Raw genomic sequence first — 18,307 nt, forward strand, 5'->3', positions numbered from 1 at the left:
TAAAGGTAATAAATGCCTAAAAAGGATTATTTCTAGAAATATTTTACTTATAACACTGAGAGTCACTTAGGATTCCTTTGAGGGATATCTTTTATTTGTTCAATTAAAGGCCAATAAGGTATGATCCCAATGAAGTGCTCCATGAAATGCTATTTTGTATAGTGCTTCATAGTTACTGAATGTCTGTTTCTTATTCCTTGAAATGAACGTGAGTTTGTTACTGGGATTCAGGCAAACTGTCTAAGATCACATAACAGGTAATTGCAGGACTAAGACTCAAACACGGTTCCTTTCTATTTCTGTTTCACAAGACGGAGCACTGTGGGGTACAGCAGTCATTTCAAAGAGAACAAAGCAGCGCTGCTTTACCAGTTCCTGGAGGTCTGGCCTTGTAGTTCTTATAGGAGAAGCCCCTATATCTCTATAACCAGGCAATCCTGGCTTCTGTCACAAACTTTATTCTTGAAACATTTACACAGGGTTTGGTGGGATTGGAGGTCAGAAGGAACATCAGTACCTTAATGCCGTAACTTTTTTCTGAATCAACCAAAATTTCTAACAACCAAATCATTGTGTACTGAACATGCATAATCCTAGCTCAAATAACATCTAAGCCTTTAGAATTCATTCAAGGATGTATTTATTTACAAGATACAAGTATTTATTTAATAAGAATTAAAGTGCTTAATTTTACAATGTTTCCAGCTCTCTGACCAAATATACATATTTACACAATATATACACTATCTGCAAGTATTTTACATTCATACAGCTAGAAAAGAAAACTTACTTTTTGTGTACACTTTTTCACATTTGAGTTAACTCTAAAATTTTGCTAACATACCTTTTCAAATTGATCATTCAACAATTCAAAAACCCAGATAGCACTTATTCAAAAATAACAGTCAATTGTCACTCACAAAATGAAATGCTAGTTTGTAAAACAAACAAAATCCCCCAAATTTTATATACAGATATGATTGCTGATGGAGACCTTCCCCAAGTGATACATTCCAACATCCATATAATATGTAATATATAATGCAATTCTGTTATCATAATGGTCCCATAGACTATTATGTCTTTTCCCAAACTTATATATTAATGTATATATATCTCACTCTATGTATTTGGTATTCACTTATTCAAATATGCTACAATATTTCTTGATTTAATTTCTCACTAGTCTACCTAATCTCACTAATTCAATCTATAATGAATTTTAGGAAGGGGTAAACATCATGTAACTCTCAGTGACTCACAATGAGTTAACTATCTTGTAGAAGCCATGTGCTATTTTATTTCAAAAGACAGAAAAGACACTGTTTCCTGCCAAATGTTCAGTCCAAAAAGTAGAAGACAGACCATGACTGACTTTAGAGGGATTTTTTTTTTTTTTATGTCATTAAACAGTGCAGAAAATGGTCCAACAGTATTCTTTTTTAAGTCTAAAAGAAAAAGTAATAATATGATTGTTGCTGTTTAGTTGCTAAGTCGTGTCTGATTCTTTGCAACACCATAGGCTACAGTCCATCAGGCTCCTCTGTCCATGGGATTTCCCCGGCAAGAATACTAGAGTGGGTTGCCATTTCCTTCTCCAGGGGATCTTCCTGACCCAGGGATTGAATCCACATCTCCTGCTTAGCAGGTGGATTTTTAACCACTGAGCCACCTGGGAAGCCCAATGACAAGATACTAGTGGTATAAATTTAGAGGCCAAGGTGAAAGGCCCAGGTGCAATAGATCTATGAGTGTGCAATTACATAGATTTGCATCTTATAGTTTATACCCCCCTGCAGTTTAAATAATTTTCATTTATCTTAGATATATTGCTCTGATTTGGAGACCATGGGTCTCTTTCTGTCCACCTTTCTGTCTGTACTTGCTTGTTTCAATTCCTAATCATATTCTTCTCTGCCGTATCAGTAAAGAAAGCAAAGTTATCTTCTCATGACAACATGATTACAGGGCATACATAAGAATAGATTTTACTAAAAATCCATATATATAATTTATGTTAAAATATTTAAGTTAAAAAGAATATTTTCTATAAAAATTTTATTCCTATGGAAAAACAGAATTTGAAATCAACAGTGCTTTTACATATATACCTGTATGCATAAACTCACAGAAAGGGTTTCAAAAGTATATCTAGTAGTCTTTCTATATTATACTCCATTTTCTAAATCTGGAGACTCTATAGTAAATAATAGTATTAAAATAAAAAGCAATTTGGTTCTACTAAAATTGGATGAGGATGAAAAAGTAACATGATCCACCACAGATGTTCAATATAGCCCTAAGAATAAGAACACATTAGTCACAGATTTCATATTAATATATTCTTAAAGAATATAAAATTCAAGAATGAAGACATTAAGATATTTTTGCTTTTTGAGTTAACTTTAGCTTATATATACCATGTGCTTTTAATCTTAGAGGCTCTAACAGGAACATTATGTAATGTAGACAAAATTTTCTATTCTGCAATACAGCAAGAATACCTGCAAAAACAAAAAACAAAATAACAACAAAAACCTTTTGTTCCCTAGAAGTTTATTTGTTCCCATTGTTACCTTTTCCTCAGGATATACTCAGCTCAGAAAGATCAGTATTACAGTTATCACAGACAATGAGTTCAGAATAAGAACTTAAGGCTTTGGGTATAATCAAAAATGAGAATTTAGAGGGGGACAAATCCTGTTTCCACAAAGAAGACAATAAAAGTTTTGATAAGTTTTAAAAATTGGGATTTTTTTTTCTTTTTAATTTGCGTACATTAGCCAGTAAATATACCAATCTACATTAAGCTTCATGGAAAATGAAATGTAACCTGATAAAGTTGTGCAGATGTGCTTTAACTGTTTGTTTTTTTTTAACCATCCAGACCCTTTGCAAAAATAAAAAGGCTTTTGATGGTTACTTGAATCTCAAGAATAATGTTATCCCTTCTCCAAACCCTGCCACATGTACTTTCTTTTCCTTAAAATGAGCAATTCGAATTACAGTATCACTCCTAGAAGTTAATTCTCTATATCATTGTGACTAGGAATGTTCACATTAAAGTTTCAGTATAAAATCCTACCCTGTAAAATTTTATTGCTTGCATACATGATGGCATTATAGATGCCACTGTCACAAAAGTGGGTGGTGGCATTTTTCATTTTTGGGTCCCACTTAAAACCTGAAGATAAGTCTGCACTACATGTCATATTCAATATACCAAATGGTAGACTTTCAATAAAGCAAAACTTATATTTAAAAAACTGGAATGTTTTATAATAAATAGTAGTTTTTATCAAAGAAGTATTTTTTTTAAGACTGAAGGAAGGGCATGTTAAAGAAAAGATGACTTAGAGGAAAATAAAGAATAAGGCCCTTATGGAATGTTGTTTTAATAGTAAAACAATCAATTGCTTTTCTAGGCTCAATTTATTATGACAGCTCAGGTGTCTCAGAAAGCAGAAGACATTACTCTTATAATCAATTAGGTGCATTTTGAGGTCTTTTGGTTGAGTGTTTCTAAATGGCTAAAAGTATTCCTTTGCCTTTCTCCAAGTAAAAGCATCAATGAAAACAAAGCTGCTTCATTGCTTCTCTTTGTGCCTGACAAAAGAACATGTGGAATGTGAAGACGGGATTGGATAAGCAGAAATTCTCTTCTGATGCTAACATTTCTATTTTTGGGGGAAAAAAATTAAAGATAATGTTAAGAGTATGATAATAAATATTCTCTTTACATGAGTCTTCTTTCAATAATCTACATTAAATAACATTTGATTATTACTAAGCCAAAATTTGAATCTGTTCATGTTACTTCCATTCCAGGAGGACTTATTTGTAGGAAAAATGTAATCTTGTTCTTCAAAATAGTTTTTAAAAATAATTTGACTTGTAAATCTTCTAACTGGCCCTTACATTTCCATTTTTCTGTCCTCATTACAAGTCACCTTCTCCTGATAATCATTCTACATTTTTACTGCTTCTCTTTTCTTGAGATTAAGAAAATCAAAGAAAGCATCACCTACAGCCATATTATAACCTTCTCAATAATCACCCCTAAACACCACATACACAAATACACCCATGCCTGGCAACTAGAAAAGAGAAACAATGTAAATATTTTAAATTTGTCCTTAATTTAATAGGCCTAAGAAGCTACCTTTATATTTTTTTGGCTCCAAGTATTTGGCTTAATGTTGATGGTAATGGCTGGTATTCCTTTTTCAGAAGAAGGCAATCTAATCATGCCCACTATAATTAGTTTAGCTTCTCCTTAGGGATGTGGGGGAAAAAAAGAGATACTGATACTTCATATATTTCTTTAAAAAACAGGGCCTGAATAAAATGTGTGGCAATCTCCAATTCTGAGTGAATCTGATCTACCTTTAAAAGTGTAATCCCCAAAGGCTAGTAGGATCACTCTTGTGGATTTCTAGCAGACCGATGAATTTAAAAAATGACAATGTTTGGAACATGATAGAGTAAGTGTAAAACAAGAGAGAGATCTAAGTTTGAGAAAAGGATTAACTTAAATATCCAACAATGTGAGATTTTAATCACAACTACAATATAATAAAGAACGGCCTTTGTGACAGGAATCTATTAATATTAAAATTGTTTATTAAAATTCCCCAGAGGATAAAAGGGGGGGGAATGCTCAAATTTTCATCAATCATATTGTACCCCCCAAAACCTGCCATTAAAATACTATTTTTTCTATATTGTATTTCCCCCACTGTTCTTTAGTGAGGTGGTTTAAAAAATTAAGCATAAACTGCCTTAATTACCTATCCTTTACCCTTAATCATAGATTATCACATGTGAATTTTTTTTTCGTATCTGACAAAGGAATAAGCCCACACAGTTATCTTAAGTGTTAACTATATATAGTCCTCATTTAACCAAAACTAACAGTCTTAAGGGAAAGGAAAACATAACAATAAGTGTAGTTGCCGTATGTCCCAGTTCTATGTAAGGTCAGGAATCTTATACATGTTGATGTTAACTGCCACAACAATTAGAGAACGGTAAAAGGTAAAATAATCTGTATGACTTGATCATCCCAGTGACCAAAATGCACTTTATCTCAGAGTAATCAAGACTGAAGCATTAATCAAACCCTCATCTTATATTTAACTAGGTATTATTAGCACCTTCAAAGAGAGGCACTGTTTTAAATAGGCACAGAACAAAGAAAAATAGTACTTTAAAAATACTGTTGGAACTCACTAATATATCCCATGCCACATAAATTACAGCTTTTTATTATAAAAATATCAATACCCTTAGATGTTAATCAGTTAAATGTAAATCAGCAAAAACATCTCATAAGTTTAGAACACTGCTCAGTTCCAAGATAAAACATGCTGTATATTTAAAAATAAATTAGAGACAAATATGAACCTAACCTGAAAAGTGTGTATAGTGTGTATATATATATTTGTATTTAATACTGTATGTACATAATTGCTATATACTTAAGACATTTTATTCTTAGAAGTATTTCTACAAACACAAGTATTATCTTGAGTACCAACAATGTGTCTTTTTTCTTTTGCTTTAAAAGAATGTACATCATTTATGCAGCTTGTTTTATAAACTAACTTAAATAAGTTAATACAATAGCCTAAATTGTCCCTGTATTGTTGTTTTTCTTTTTTTATTTTTACTGTGGATCTATTTTGGCAACATGGAGGTATATCTTTCAAACTGTTATAAAGCCTACATGTGTAAGTGAAGACATTAAAGGATTTCTTAAATGAAAGAAGACTTCTCTAGCCTAAAGTGATAGAATTAATTTATACCACTTTTTTCCAAGACAAAAGTACATATTCAAGGAATAGCTCATTAGAAAAATGCTCCACTTTTCACATTATTTCAAACTTTATGGGTAGAATGGCTGTGCACATTAATTTCACTAAGAGTACATAAAAACAGTCCCCCAAAAGATGCATTTATGAGCCTGTAAAATTTTTCAACATAAAGTGCTAAGAGATGAACAAGGAGAGCTGAGAATATCGTGAGCTATAAATCTTGAGACACACCCTACACCGTGGTAGGTCTTGGAACTTGGCATTCTGATTTTCTCTTAGGTTCAAGATGATCGTCCAAAGTGTCTGGATGCTGGCTAGGACATTCTGGCGTCTCACCTGTGACAGCTAAAAGGATGATTTTCAGCCACTTCTGTTTCAGTTCCTCACTGTCTGCAGCAAAGCTGTGCACAGACTTAGACTGGGTCAGTTTGAAACTGTGTGGCAGGTCTGCACTCCTTGGCATGTCGTCCACAACATAGCCCAGGAGTGGAATGGTGGCCTGGGCTCTGACATCCTAAGGGAAAAACATGGTGAGATGTGATCCAGCTCCCACCAACGCTCCTTTCCCACCATCTCTTCACAGACTTGTATGTGAGCTCTCCATGGAGATGGGAGAGATCATTGCTTAGCACTGTGCCTCTTCATGAGGCCACTGGTAATGTCACCTGAGTGAATTAATGAATAAGCACTAATGCCTAAATCAGCCAGAATTCATTGACCCCACACCTTTCCCTGTGAGGGAGCCCATTCAGCTCTTTATTCAGTGTAAAAGAGAAGAAAAGAACAGTAATTTTATTGTACAAAATCAGCAAATGTTAATGATGATTTCATTACCAAACACAGTTCTATTTGGTGTTTAATTCATTCATTCATCAATTTACTTATGGACAGGAAAAACAATGAAATAGAATAAAAAAACAAATAGCCCAATTAAAAAATGGGCAGAAGACCTAAATAGACATTTCTTCGAAGACATATAAATAGCCAAAAGGTACATGAAAAGATGCTCACCATCGCTAATTAGAGAAATGCAAATCAAAACTACAGTGAGGTATCATCTTACACTGGTCAGAATGGCCACCATCAAAAAGTCTATAAATAATAAATGCTGGAGAGGATGTAGAGAAAAGGGAGACCTCCTACACTATTGGTGGGAATGTAACTTGGTTCAGCCACTATGGAAAACACTGTTGAGGTTCCTTAAAAAACTAAAAACAAAGAAAATGATGTGTTGCAGTTCGTGCAGGTTGCAAAGAGTCAGACATGACTTAGAAACTGAACGAAAACAACAAAAAGCAACTATATAATTCTGCAATCCCACTCCTGAGCATACATCCAGAGAAAACCATAACTCAGTAAGACACATGCACCTCAATGTTCAGTGCAGCACTATTTACAATAGTCAAAACATGGAAGCAACCTAAATATCCATCCACAAATGAATGGATAAACAAGACGTGGTATATTTATACACACACATACACAATGGAATATCGCTCAGCCATAAAAAGAATGAAACAATGCCATCTGCACCAACTTGGATGGACACAGAAATTATTATACTAAGTGAAGTAAACCAGAAAAGGAAAGGCAAATATTATATGATATCACTTATGTGTGGGCTCTAAAAGGAAAAAAAGACACAAATGAACTTATTTCCAAAACAGAAAGATACACAGACACAGAAAAAAAAAATTGGCTTTTTGGTTACCAAAGGGGACAGAGGGGTGGAAGGAGGGATAAATTAGGAGGCTAGGATTAACACACACACACACACACACACTAATATGTATAAAATAGATAACCAACAAGGACCTATTTATAACACAGGGAACTATACTGAATATTATGTAATAACCTATAAGGGAAAAGAATCTAAAAAATATGTATATGGGCTTCCCTGGTGGCTCAGACAGTAAAGAATCTGCCTGCAATGCAGGAGACCTGGGTTCAATCCGTGGGTTGGGAAGATCCCCTGGAGAAGGGTACAGCTACCAGTATTCTTGTCTGGAGAAGTCCAAGGACAGAGGAGCCAGGCAGGCTACATGGGGTTTCAAAGAGTTGGACACGACTGAGGGACTTTCACTTTCACACACACACAGCGATTTCTGAATAGCTGTGCTATACATCTGAAATTTATTCGATGCTGTAAAAAATACATGTACACATCTTGGCATTTTTAGTCTATTTTGAAAATAAAGTTTCACTAGCCCTTAAAGTAGATATAGGCTAAAATACAACAGGTACTTTAAAATTTTCATGTTTCTAAGTGAGTGCACAATTGATTTATGTGTTGTTGGTTTTTAAGCACAATACAATCCATTAATGCCTGCTGTATGCCTGTTGTTCCCAAATTCTTATTTTAGAGATATTCACACAAGGTCCCCCCAAATTATTACTGGATAATGGTAATCCAAGGTAGATTTAAAGTCACCTTCTTCTCACACTGCTTTCTTTTTCAGGTATCTATCCTTTCAGGGATTGAAAAAAAGGCTTATTGATATTTCCTATTATTAAAAAGGCTGCTTGCCTTTCCCTCTGATTCAACCTCTTCTTCCCATGCTCTTCACTAATTCAACCCATATTTTCTCAAACCCACTGAATAGGATTTACAGAAGGGGGCAAATGATCCATAGGGAGAAAACATTTTTGGCTATAGAAGGAAATCAGGCTTCCCTGGTGGCTTAGACAGTAAAGAATCTGCCTGCAGTGCAGGAGACCTGGGTTCGATCCCTGGGTCTGGAAGATCCCCTCTCCCTTGGAAAAGGAAATGGCTACCCATTCCAATGTTTTTTGCATGGAGAATCCCATGAACAGAAGAGCCTGGTGGGCTACAGTCCATGGGGTCACAAAGAGTTGGATATGACTGAGCAGCTAAGCAGATATAGAAGGAATCAGTCTAAATAAATCTGAATTACAATTACTTATATTTTTCAATTATAATGAAAAATAGTGAAACTGTATGAATTCTTTTATTTTATAGAGAAGTAATAGAAAAATTTTAAGTTCAATGTCCACCTGCCTCCCTCTGTCCCTTCAGAAAGATATAGTTTAGATACCTGGGGGGCACCATACATGTACAGCACGAGAGGGTCTTGTTTGGGGATCACACACCAAGCTTTCTGCCAAGGTTTTGACTTTTCCGTATACTGAAGAAAGCTGCATACCACACTGTTTCCAGATACTTCCGCTGATTCAATCTAGAAAATATAATGCAAAGAAATAGTGAGACAGAGAAATGAACACAAAATAAACCCAGATAGCGAGGTAATTCAACTGAAGGGAATATTGATACATTATAATATATTTACATAAAATGCCTCCTGGGATTGCCCCAAAGAAGGTTCATCTGCAATAGTTGTTTAAATATGCATCTAGATCTATGATGAATTAAGTCAATTTTAATTGTATTAGCAGACCTTGAATTACCAGACCACCTGACCTGCCTCTTGAGAAATCTGTATGCAGGTCAGGAAGCAACAGTTAGAACTGGACATGGAACAACAGACTGGTTCCAAATTGGGAAAGGAGTATGTCAAGGCTGCATATTGTCACCCTGCTTATTTAACTTATATGCAGAGTACATCATGAGAAACGTTGGACTGGAAGAAACACAAGCTGGAATCAAGATTGCCAGGAGAAATATCAATAACCTCAGATATGCAGATGACACCACCCTTGTGGCAGAAAATGAAGAGGAACTCAAAAGCCTCTTGATGAAAGTGAAAGTGGAGAGTGAAAAAGTTGGCTTAAAGCTCAACATTCAGAAAATGAAGATCATGCCATCTAGTCCCATCACTTCATGGGAAACAGATGGGCAAACAGTGGAAACAGTGTCAGACTTTATTTTGGGGGGCTCCAAAATCACTGCAGATGGTGACTGCAGCGATGAAATCAAAAGACGCCTACTCCTTGGAAGGAAAGTTATGACCAACCTAGATAGCATATTCAAAAGTAGAGACATTGCTTTGCCAACAAAGGTCCGTCTAGTCAAGGCTATGGTTTTTCCAGTGGTCATGTATGGATGTGAGAGTTGGACTGTGAAGAAGGCTGAGCTCCAAAGAATTGATGCCTTTGAACTGTGGTGGTGGAGAAGACTCTTGAGAGTCCCTTGGACTGCAAGGAGATCCAACCAGTCCATTCTGAAGGAGATCAGCCCTGGGATTTCTTTGGAAGGAACGATGCTAAGCTGAAACTCCAGTACTTTGGCCACCTCATGCGAAGAGTTGACTCTTTGGAAAAGACTCTGATGCTGGGAGGGATTGGGCGCAGGAGGAGAAGGGGACGACAGAGGATGAGATGGCTGGATGGCATCACTGACTTGATGGACGTGAGTCTGAGTGAACTCCAGGAGTTGGTGATGGACAGGGAGGCCTGGCGTGCTGCGATTCATGGGGTCGCAAAGAGTCAGACACGACTGAGCAACTGAACTGAACTGAAACATTTATTGACTACTTACTATGAAGGCACTTTTCTTAGCTTACTACTTGTATCAATTCATGTAACATTAACACCAACACCGAAAAGGTATTGCTTTCATTATCATGAGGTTTAGAGATGAACTACCTTTCCTAAGATTTAGGAAATGGTGTACTAGGATTTGAGTCTGGATCCAGAGCTTGAACTCTTAGCCACAATGCTCTATCAGCGTCACTATTTACGAATACAATAGCAAAAAGGCAAATGATTACCAGCAATCTCTGCCCTTTACCTGAGATAATTTCAAAGTTATTAAAATTACATTAACTCTTGGTAGAGCCATGTACAGTTTTCTGCTTTGGCTCCTAACACATAAATAACTGGTTAAAAAGGGAACAAAATCCTTTGACTAATGATGGTTTTATTACATATATTATGGAAAGCAATTAGTTTGCATCCATTTTCTGTTTTTTCTTTTCTATTTTTTGGCCATACTAAAAAAAATGGTCAATGGTTTGCATCTGTTCTCTGCCTTTTTCTTTTCTTTCTATTTGAGGCATGCAGGATCTTAGTTCCCTGACCAGGTATTGAACCTGTGTTCGCTGCAGTGGAAATGCAGTGTCTTAACTACTAGACTGCTAGGAAAATCCCTGCATCTATTTTGTATCTCTCAAATCCAGTGTCATCCACTGAGCAGTGCTGGTGTGCCAACTGTTTTGCTACCAGTTAGAGATAAGCACAAAAAGCAAGAATAAGCATTTAGAAACTTTTACATCAATCTGACTTGTGACGATACCTGAGTACATAATTGTGTATTTTACAAAAATATAGCTAAGCAGATGAACATTTAAAATCAATCTGAAAACAAGGAACACTAACTCTGGACTCAAATGAAATGTTACCTATTTTCCCTGACCCCAAGGCATTCCATACTTTGTATTACCATATTGCAAAAATTTTATACTAAATTATGACTTTTGTTTCTAGGATCTACTGAAGTACATCTTTCCACCATGCCCTGTCAGAGAAAGTCCACTCTGGTTTGCCATACAAGCAACACCTATATCCTAGAAGAACACAGAGTTATAGCTTGTGGGACCGTACTTTAACCTCAGTTCAGTTCAGTTCAGTTCAGTCGCTCAGTCATGTCCAACTCTTTGCGACCCCATGAATCGCAGCACGCCAGGCCTCCCTGTCCATCACCAACTCCCGGAGTTCACTCAAATTCACGTACATTGAGTCGGTGATGTCATCCAGCCATCTTATCCTCTGTCGTCCCCTTTTCCTCCTGCCCCCAATTCCTCCCAGCATCAGAGACTCTTCCAATGAGTCAACTCTTCGGATGAGGTGGCTAAAGTACTGGAGTTTCAGCTTTAGCATCATTCCTTCCAAAGAACACTCAGGGCTGATCTCCTGTAGAATGGACTGGTTGGATCTCCTTGCAGTCCAAGGGACTCTCAAGAGTCTTCTCCAACCCCACAGTTCAAAAGCATCAATTCTTCGGCGCTCAGCTTTCTTCACACTTTAACCTCAAGTGGACTTTAATGTTTATGATCCTTCTTCAGTTAACAGAAATGACTTTTGTATGTTTATACAGAACAGATGTTTAATAAATACTAAGTGATTCTTAGAATCAATGAATTGTAAATGTTCTATAACTTTAGATACATAAGAATTTTGATCACGAGCCTATTCTTCACAGATTTCCAGGCTATCTTGAACTTTCTGTCACCAAGAGCCTTATTATATAACTTATTACTTATGTTGTTAATATATTTGGGTATAAAATTCATTTCAGATATTAGTTGCATTATAGATCCTAAGTTTGGGAGGTCTGAATTTATGTAAAACATTAAATCAAACTCAGTTGTAAGACATTTCATATTTCAATATAGTTCTCAGATTTCTGTCACTGGCCATTAAACGATGCTTTTAATGCAATAAGCTGGAAGAGTTTTTCAGGCAATAAGATTTTAATCTAAATTTTTATATCATACAGTAGTTTTCAAAGCCAATATGATGAAACTGAGAAACACTTTCTTCTTAAAAATATACAGATATATTGTAATAAGTTGAGCATTAAGAGGTACAATTAATACTCTAATATTTGATTACACCTTCACAAAATCAATACACAATCAGCCCTCTATATCTGTGGATACAGACCCTAAGGATACGAAGGGCTGGCTGTACCACACCACTGAATGGATATAAGAGATTTGAGCATCCATGGATTTTAGTATCTGTGGAGGGGCCTGGAACCAATCCCCCAGAAACCAAGGAAGGACTAGATTTACTCTCAAATGCTTGTTGGCTAATCAAGCACTGCCCCTCTTCTTTCTATATAACTAAGCATGATCCCAAGAGTTAGCAACAGAACAAAAGTATAAATCTTGCTTGTCATGGTCCAAATTGTTATACTAAGAGAAATAACAAAATATATTACTTGTATTTTTCAGAGTTAAAAGGAAATTCCATTTATAGTATAAAAAATAAAAAATAAAAGAAAAAAATCTGAAAGATATCCAGTATTTAATATTTCATACCTCTAAAATTCCTTTCCTTTTCTTTTCTTCACTGTCTGTGAATCCACTTATTATTTGATAACAGTCTTTACAGACTTTGCTTAATTTACCACCATCATACTCAAGTTGAGCTTTATAATCAGAACACTTCCAACAAACCACCTTAAATTAAGAAAAAATAACATAGTGAATAACCATATTTATAAAATAAGATTTAAACAGTAATCAGTTATGGGTAATAATAAATGAGAAAAAGCTAAATGCAAAAGGCAAATTTTTTACTAGACTAGTAATATTCCCATGAACATTTGGAATATTTGTCATGGTATTAGAATGTTATTTGTGATGGGCTCTGCTTGCTCATCCTTCTCTTTCTGGCCTCTAAAGGTAGGAAATCTTCCAAGGCTTGGTACAGATTTTCATACTTCATGTTCATGCATGTATACTCAGTCAGGTCTGACTCTCTGCACCCTATGGACTACAGCCTGCCAGGCTCCTGTGGCCATGGGATTTTCCAGGCAAGAATACCGGAGTGGGTTGCCATTTCCTCCTCCAGAGGATCTTCCTGACCCAAGGATCAAACCTGCCTCTCCTGCGTCTCCTACGTTGGCAGGTGGATTCTTTACTACCGAAGTACCTGGGAAGCATACTTCTGGTTATTTAATCAATATCCTTCCCAAAGGAATTCATAGTCTTCCTTGCCCTCAGCTTTCTCCTTATTACACTTAGCCCTCCCAACAGTACTCTCTATTGTTCTAAATAACACAGCCTTCTAACCAGTCATGGCAAGTCAGAAACCTAGGAGTCATCCTGACCCCTCTCTTTACCTCACCCCATAGATTTCCCTCCCAGACACTTTTTAAATCTGTCATATCTTCCTTGCAATCACCTGAGTCCAAGCTATCAGTGTCCCTGGACCTCATGACTGGTCCTTGTAGCATACTTACTAGAGTCCAGGTGCTGCTCTAAGAGCCCCTTCAAGCTATTTTCCAAATGGAATGAGATACTCACTTCCTTTAAAATGCTAATCTGCTATGTTTCTCTTCTATTTAAATTCCTTTAAAATCTTCCCTTTGCTCTTGGATAACGAGCAAATTTTTAACCATGGCCTATAAAGTCTTGCATGATCTATCCCTTTTATTCTGTCTTCAGTGACACTGACTTCTTATAGTTTCTAAAGTGCTATGCTTCTTTCTCTCTCTCATCTATGCTTCAGTGAGTTAATTCTTGCTCATTCTTCAGATATTTTACTCAAATTTCACTTCCTCAAGGAAGACTCCTCCAACTTCCAGAATATAGACCATCTCACCACTGTGTTACTAAAGTTTCACATACTTTTTTCATGTACTGATCACAATTTCTAATCATATACTTGTGTGATTATTTGATTAATGTCTGTCAACCTCACTAGGCTCTAAGCTCTGTGAGGAATCATCCTTGTATATTTTGATCCCTATTTATATAATAAATATTTATGGAATGCCAATGACATTTATAGAATACCAAGGATATTTATAGAATGAATGACTACAATGCACATGCATGTTACTTCTTAGTGAATGGTATTTCTTTCAAATTATTATAAGGTAATTGTTAAAAAAAAAAAAAAAAAACCTTGTGGTTTAAAAAAATTATCTCCTTGCTTCTAGAAGCAATTTTCCATTTATAGTAGAAAAACTATATTTGAGAAATATAAATATTAGCAAAACTTTTGGGTTAGATTCACAGCATGTAAAATTCATGATAAAAATTATCCATTGTTTTCTTATGATTACAATGAAATTACTCTAGGATTTAAAATTAGACATGTCTGTATCTGCAAATTCATATCAATTAATATTTATTTTCAAATTATGCCATAGAATATTCACACATGTTTTTTTTTATTAAAAATAGTTTGTCAATATCTGATATCATTTCAAGTAAACTCAGTGATAAAGTAAAAAGTCTTACCCTCGTGGGGTGGTTGGGGGTAAATATTCACTAACAATTTGGTTTTGATTATAAATCTGTCTCATTGAGTCAAAACTTGGAAAAAAAGGAAGAATAAATCCGCAGAGTAATTGAGAATAAGCTATGAGTACTATCAATAAAAACTGTTGCACAAAAGCATACTAATAATACATGCAATCATGACTCTACCATGCCTACCCTTCTGTCTTTGTGTTGTTTTTTAGAAGAAAGTATTAATCTTCCACTTGGTTTACAAGGCCCTCCAAAACCTGCTACTACTTCTCTCCAGCTTCAGTTCATGCTTTGTTTCTTCTCACTCTTCCCATATGCAACAATTCAATTGCTGCAAACCTGTCAGCTGCCTTTTCTGATTTGCGTTGCTGAATTGTGTTAGAGAAACATCACTGTATTAAATGGGCTAGTGTGTCCTTTTAAATTTATAACCATAAACCTCTAAAAGGTAGCCAGCAGGCCATCACAGTATCTTTGGTAGGCTATTTTCCTTGCCCAAAGACAACTCTCTTTTTCAAATCTCCTGCCCTCTTCTTCCTTTCCCTTTTACTTTTGAATGATGACTCTTTCTCATATTTCAATTAAAATGTAGTAGTATCAGACCTAAATTCCCTCATTTCTCACCAGAAAACCAAAAACACACCCACAAACAATAAATAATAAATCAAAGTGCATTTAAAAAAAAACCAAAAAACAAAACCACATCTACATTAGCACTCACCTTTCCCTTCATCTTCTGTTATAATGGAGAGAAGTTGCCTTCTCCCTATCAAAAAGCCTGAACTTCTACTTAAGCTATAGGTTTCATCTCTTATTTTCTCAAAGCTCTTTACTCCTTTGGTTCTTATTTATCTATTTCTTAAATCACTCATTATGCTCCAGCTGCATGACCTTTTGATAGTCTCAAGACTAGATCAAGTTCTTTCCTACCAGAGGGCTTTTGATATACAACTCTTAACTGCCTTAATGTACTTCCTGCCTTTCTTTTTTATGGTTAGCTCATATTTTAGGCATCAGCTTAAATATCAACCCCTCAGATAGGTCTTCATTTTTCTAAGTAAAATTGCTTCCAAATCTTGTTTCATTACCATTATTCTCCATTTTAGCTTCTTGATTTCTTATTGCATTTATAGTCAATTGAAATTCTTGTCTGTTTACTTGATGGATCTATTTTTCCCATTAAAATGTGAGCTCTGTGAAACTGGCTATCATTTTGCTTACCAGTCTTCTCCCTGGACCCAACACAATCTTTTGCATAAAGTTATCACCAAAATAAGTTTATCAACTAAGTGATTTATTGCATGATTTCTTTTTATTTTCCAAGATAATGATTTTATAACACTTATATACCAATTAGCAACCTTAATAACCAAGAAATCTCACGTACATGTCCACATGCTCGACAATGATGCCTTCTTCTTGTCAGGGCATTAAAAGACTCCTTGCATTTCATACACATTGTAACTTCATTATCTCGGATCCATTTTGGAGCTCTTTTCCCTAGCTCAGCAGTCTAAAAAGGAAAGAGATTCAATTTTAATGGCAAAAACTGTCATTTCCATCCATCCATTCATTTATTTTAACAACATTGTTCGTACCATGTCCTGAAACTCAGAATGCAAAAGAAAACAAAGGTTCAAAGAAGTTTAAGCAGCATGAAAAGGCACTCTATTGTATTCATCTAAGAAATGAGATTCTGTCCAAACAGCCAGTTTTGGTGTCGTAAAGGGAAAAAAAATGGATAACAAAATGACTAGATAGATATTCTGCAACTGCAGAAAGAAAAGAACTTAAAGAATTTAATTCAACTTACAGAAACCTCTGAGTGAATCTCATTATCCTTAGCAATTGCATTTCTGAAAGTTTCATGCCTCTGATGGAAAGCATCAATAGTCTCTTGAAGTGCCTAAAATATATACAAAATTCAAACACATATTAAAGTATCACACGCAAATTAATTAACCAAATAAATACTTTATTAAACAAATACCTAAGATATAAATCACTTTAAAAATTAAAGGTGATGACTAACTTATTCTGATGACTACAATATGTGCATAATACAACAATATATGCACATCTGGGCACGCATACAGTTGTTGTTGTTTAGTTGCTAAATCGTGTCTGATTCTTCCTATGACCCGATGGACTATAGCCTGCCAGGCTCCTCTGTCTATGGGATTCTCAGGCAAGAATACTGGAGCAGACATACAGAGGTTACCACAAAACAAAAATGAAAACAGAAATCAGGTTTACCTTGATCCATTCTTCTTTGTCTTGCTCAGAACTAAAACATATAACAACAAAAAATTAAAGTGAAAAAAAGAGAACATTAATGAGTTATATCTGGTGCATAAAACTATGTTTTTATGTTATTCCAATTTTATGAAAAATTTGGGGATGTCCAAGGAGTTATAATAAAACTAAAACAGAATCTCAGGCAACTGAACATATGAATTTATAAACACAGTTTTAGACTATCCATTTATTTTGGTACATACAATTTTTGGCAGAGAGAGTTAAGTTGGGCTTCTATTGGTTTAACAACCATCAGCTAGTTGTATATATTAGGTATCTATAGATCTAGCATTATACTAGATATATACAGGCTTAGTCTTCCAATTCACTTTTATGAAAACACATGAGGGTTTGAAAGGCTACTAGTCACAACCCATCTTAGGAAAGATTCTAATTATCCTTGAGAACATAAATTGTCTTTGTAAGGCCTGGGGAGCTATTTAACATTTCCTTTAATAGGCAATTTAATTTTATTTTGCTAGGAGGCTTCAGGCAACACCACGCCTAATTCATTACAGATAAAACACAACAAAGATTTAAATACCTATGGGAAGGAGATTTTACAGATTAATGAACCTCAGTATTTAATAATTTTCTGGTGGGAAAATAATTTCCCACTTAGTAGACTTTATCTCCAAATTGAGGGATTGTAAAGAATGGGCTCTATTTGTTTGTGTGTATTTTGTAGGCTAGGGCTAAGTTTGAGGCCCAGTCTCAGACTGAATGTCACAGGCCTCAGTCCCACAGGTATCACATATGTGAGTCTGCAGGAGGCTTGCTCCTGTAACACCATCCATCTTTCTCACAAATTTATTACTGAGTATCATGATATGCCAGGAATGCTGCTGGAATCTGTGCCTGCCAAATGCTGAAGAGTCTGCTTATTTTTCACATAGGCATCCTTGAACCAAGAACCTTGGTGGGGGCAGGGGCTTCAATCTTACCCCTCAAAAAAGATTTCTCTGAATGCTATGCCCACTCCCACAAAATCAACTCTGTTCCTCTGGAAGCATAGTCATCTGCTAGCTGCTTTTAGCCTTTTAAACGAAAAGTAACTTGACAAGTCTTCAATGTTTTTTGTTTTACTTTCTCAATCATGACAGATTTTTTTTTACTCCTTTGTTGATTCATTACTCTATTTTTATAACCATTTGGCAATAGAAAACCATTGATTAAAACTATATAAAATAATTTTGATTCAAAAGCTTATATTCTTTTGAATGTGGAAGGGGAAGCAGAGTATAAGAGGTCAGTCTTGAGGCTGACTTATTTAATAAGAAAAGC

The 18,307-nt window shown here is 35.4% G+C and overlaps 1 protein-coding gene across 11 annotated transcripts in view; it reads right to left on the minus strand.

Annotated features, from left to right (window-relative positions):
• Window positions 1–18,307, minus strand: part of FGD4 (FYVE, RhoGEF and PH domain containing 4) — a 243,680-nt gene that overhangs the window by 13,108 nt on the left and 212,265 nt on the right. For 6 of the 11 annotated variants that reach the window (XM_024992557.2, XM_059887007.1, XM_024992560.2 and 3 more), the window contains 6 exons: window positions 16,982–17,012; window positions 16,539–16,631; window positions 16,113–16,238; window positions 12,782–12,922; window positions 8,876–9,016; window positions 6,153–6,330 (listed from right to left, as the gene is read on the minus strand). In XM_024992557.2, the coding sequence (XP_024848325.1) occupies window positions 6,153–6,330; window positions 8,876–9,016; window positions 12,782–12,922; window positions 16,113–16,238; window positions 16,539–16,631; window positions 16,982–17,012 (710 nt within the window). Of the gene's footprint in view, window positions 1–623; window positions 6,331–8,875; window positions 9,017–12,781; window positions 12,923–16,112; window positions 16,239–16,538; window positions 16,632–16,981; window positions 17,013–18,307 lie in introns of those variants that run through there. The other 5 variants (XM_024992567.2, XM_024992562.2, XM_024992564.2 and 2 more) reach the window with 2 other exon arrangements.

This window comes from Bos taurus, chromosome 5 (assembly GCF_002263795.3).
Source record: "Bos taurus isolate L1 Dominette 01449 registration number 42190680 breed Hereford chromosome 5, ARS-UCD2.0, whole genome shotgun sequence".
Taxonomy (NCBI): domain Eukaryota; kingdom Metazoa; phylum Chordata; class Mammalia; order Artiodactyla; family Bovidae; genus Bos; species Bos taurus.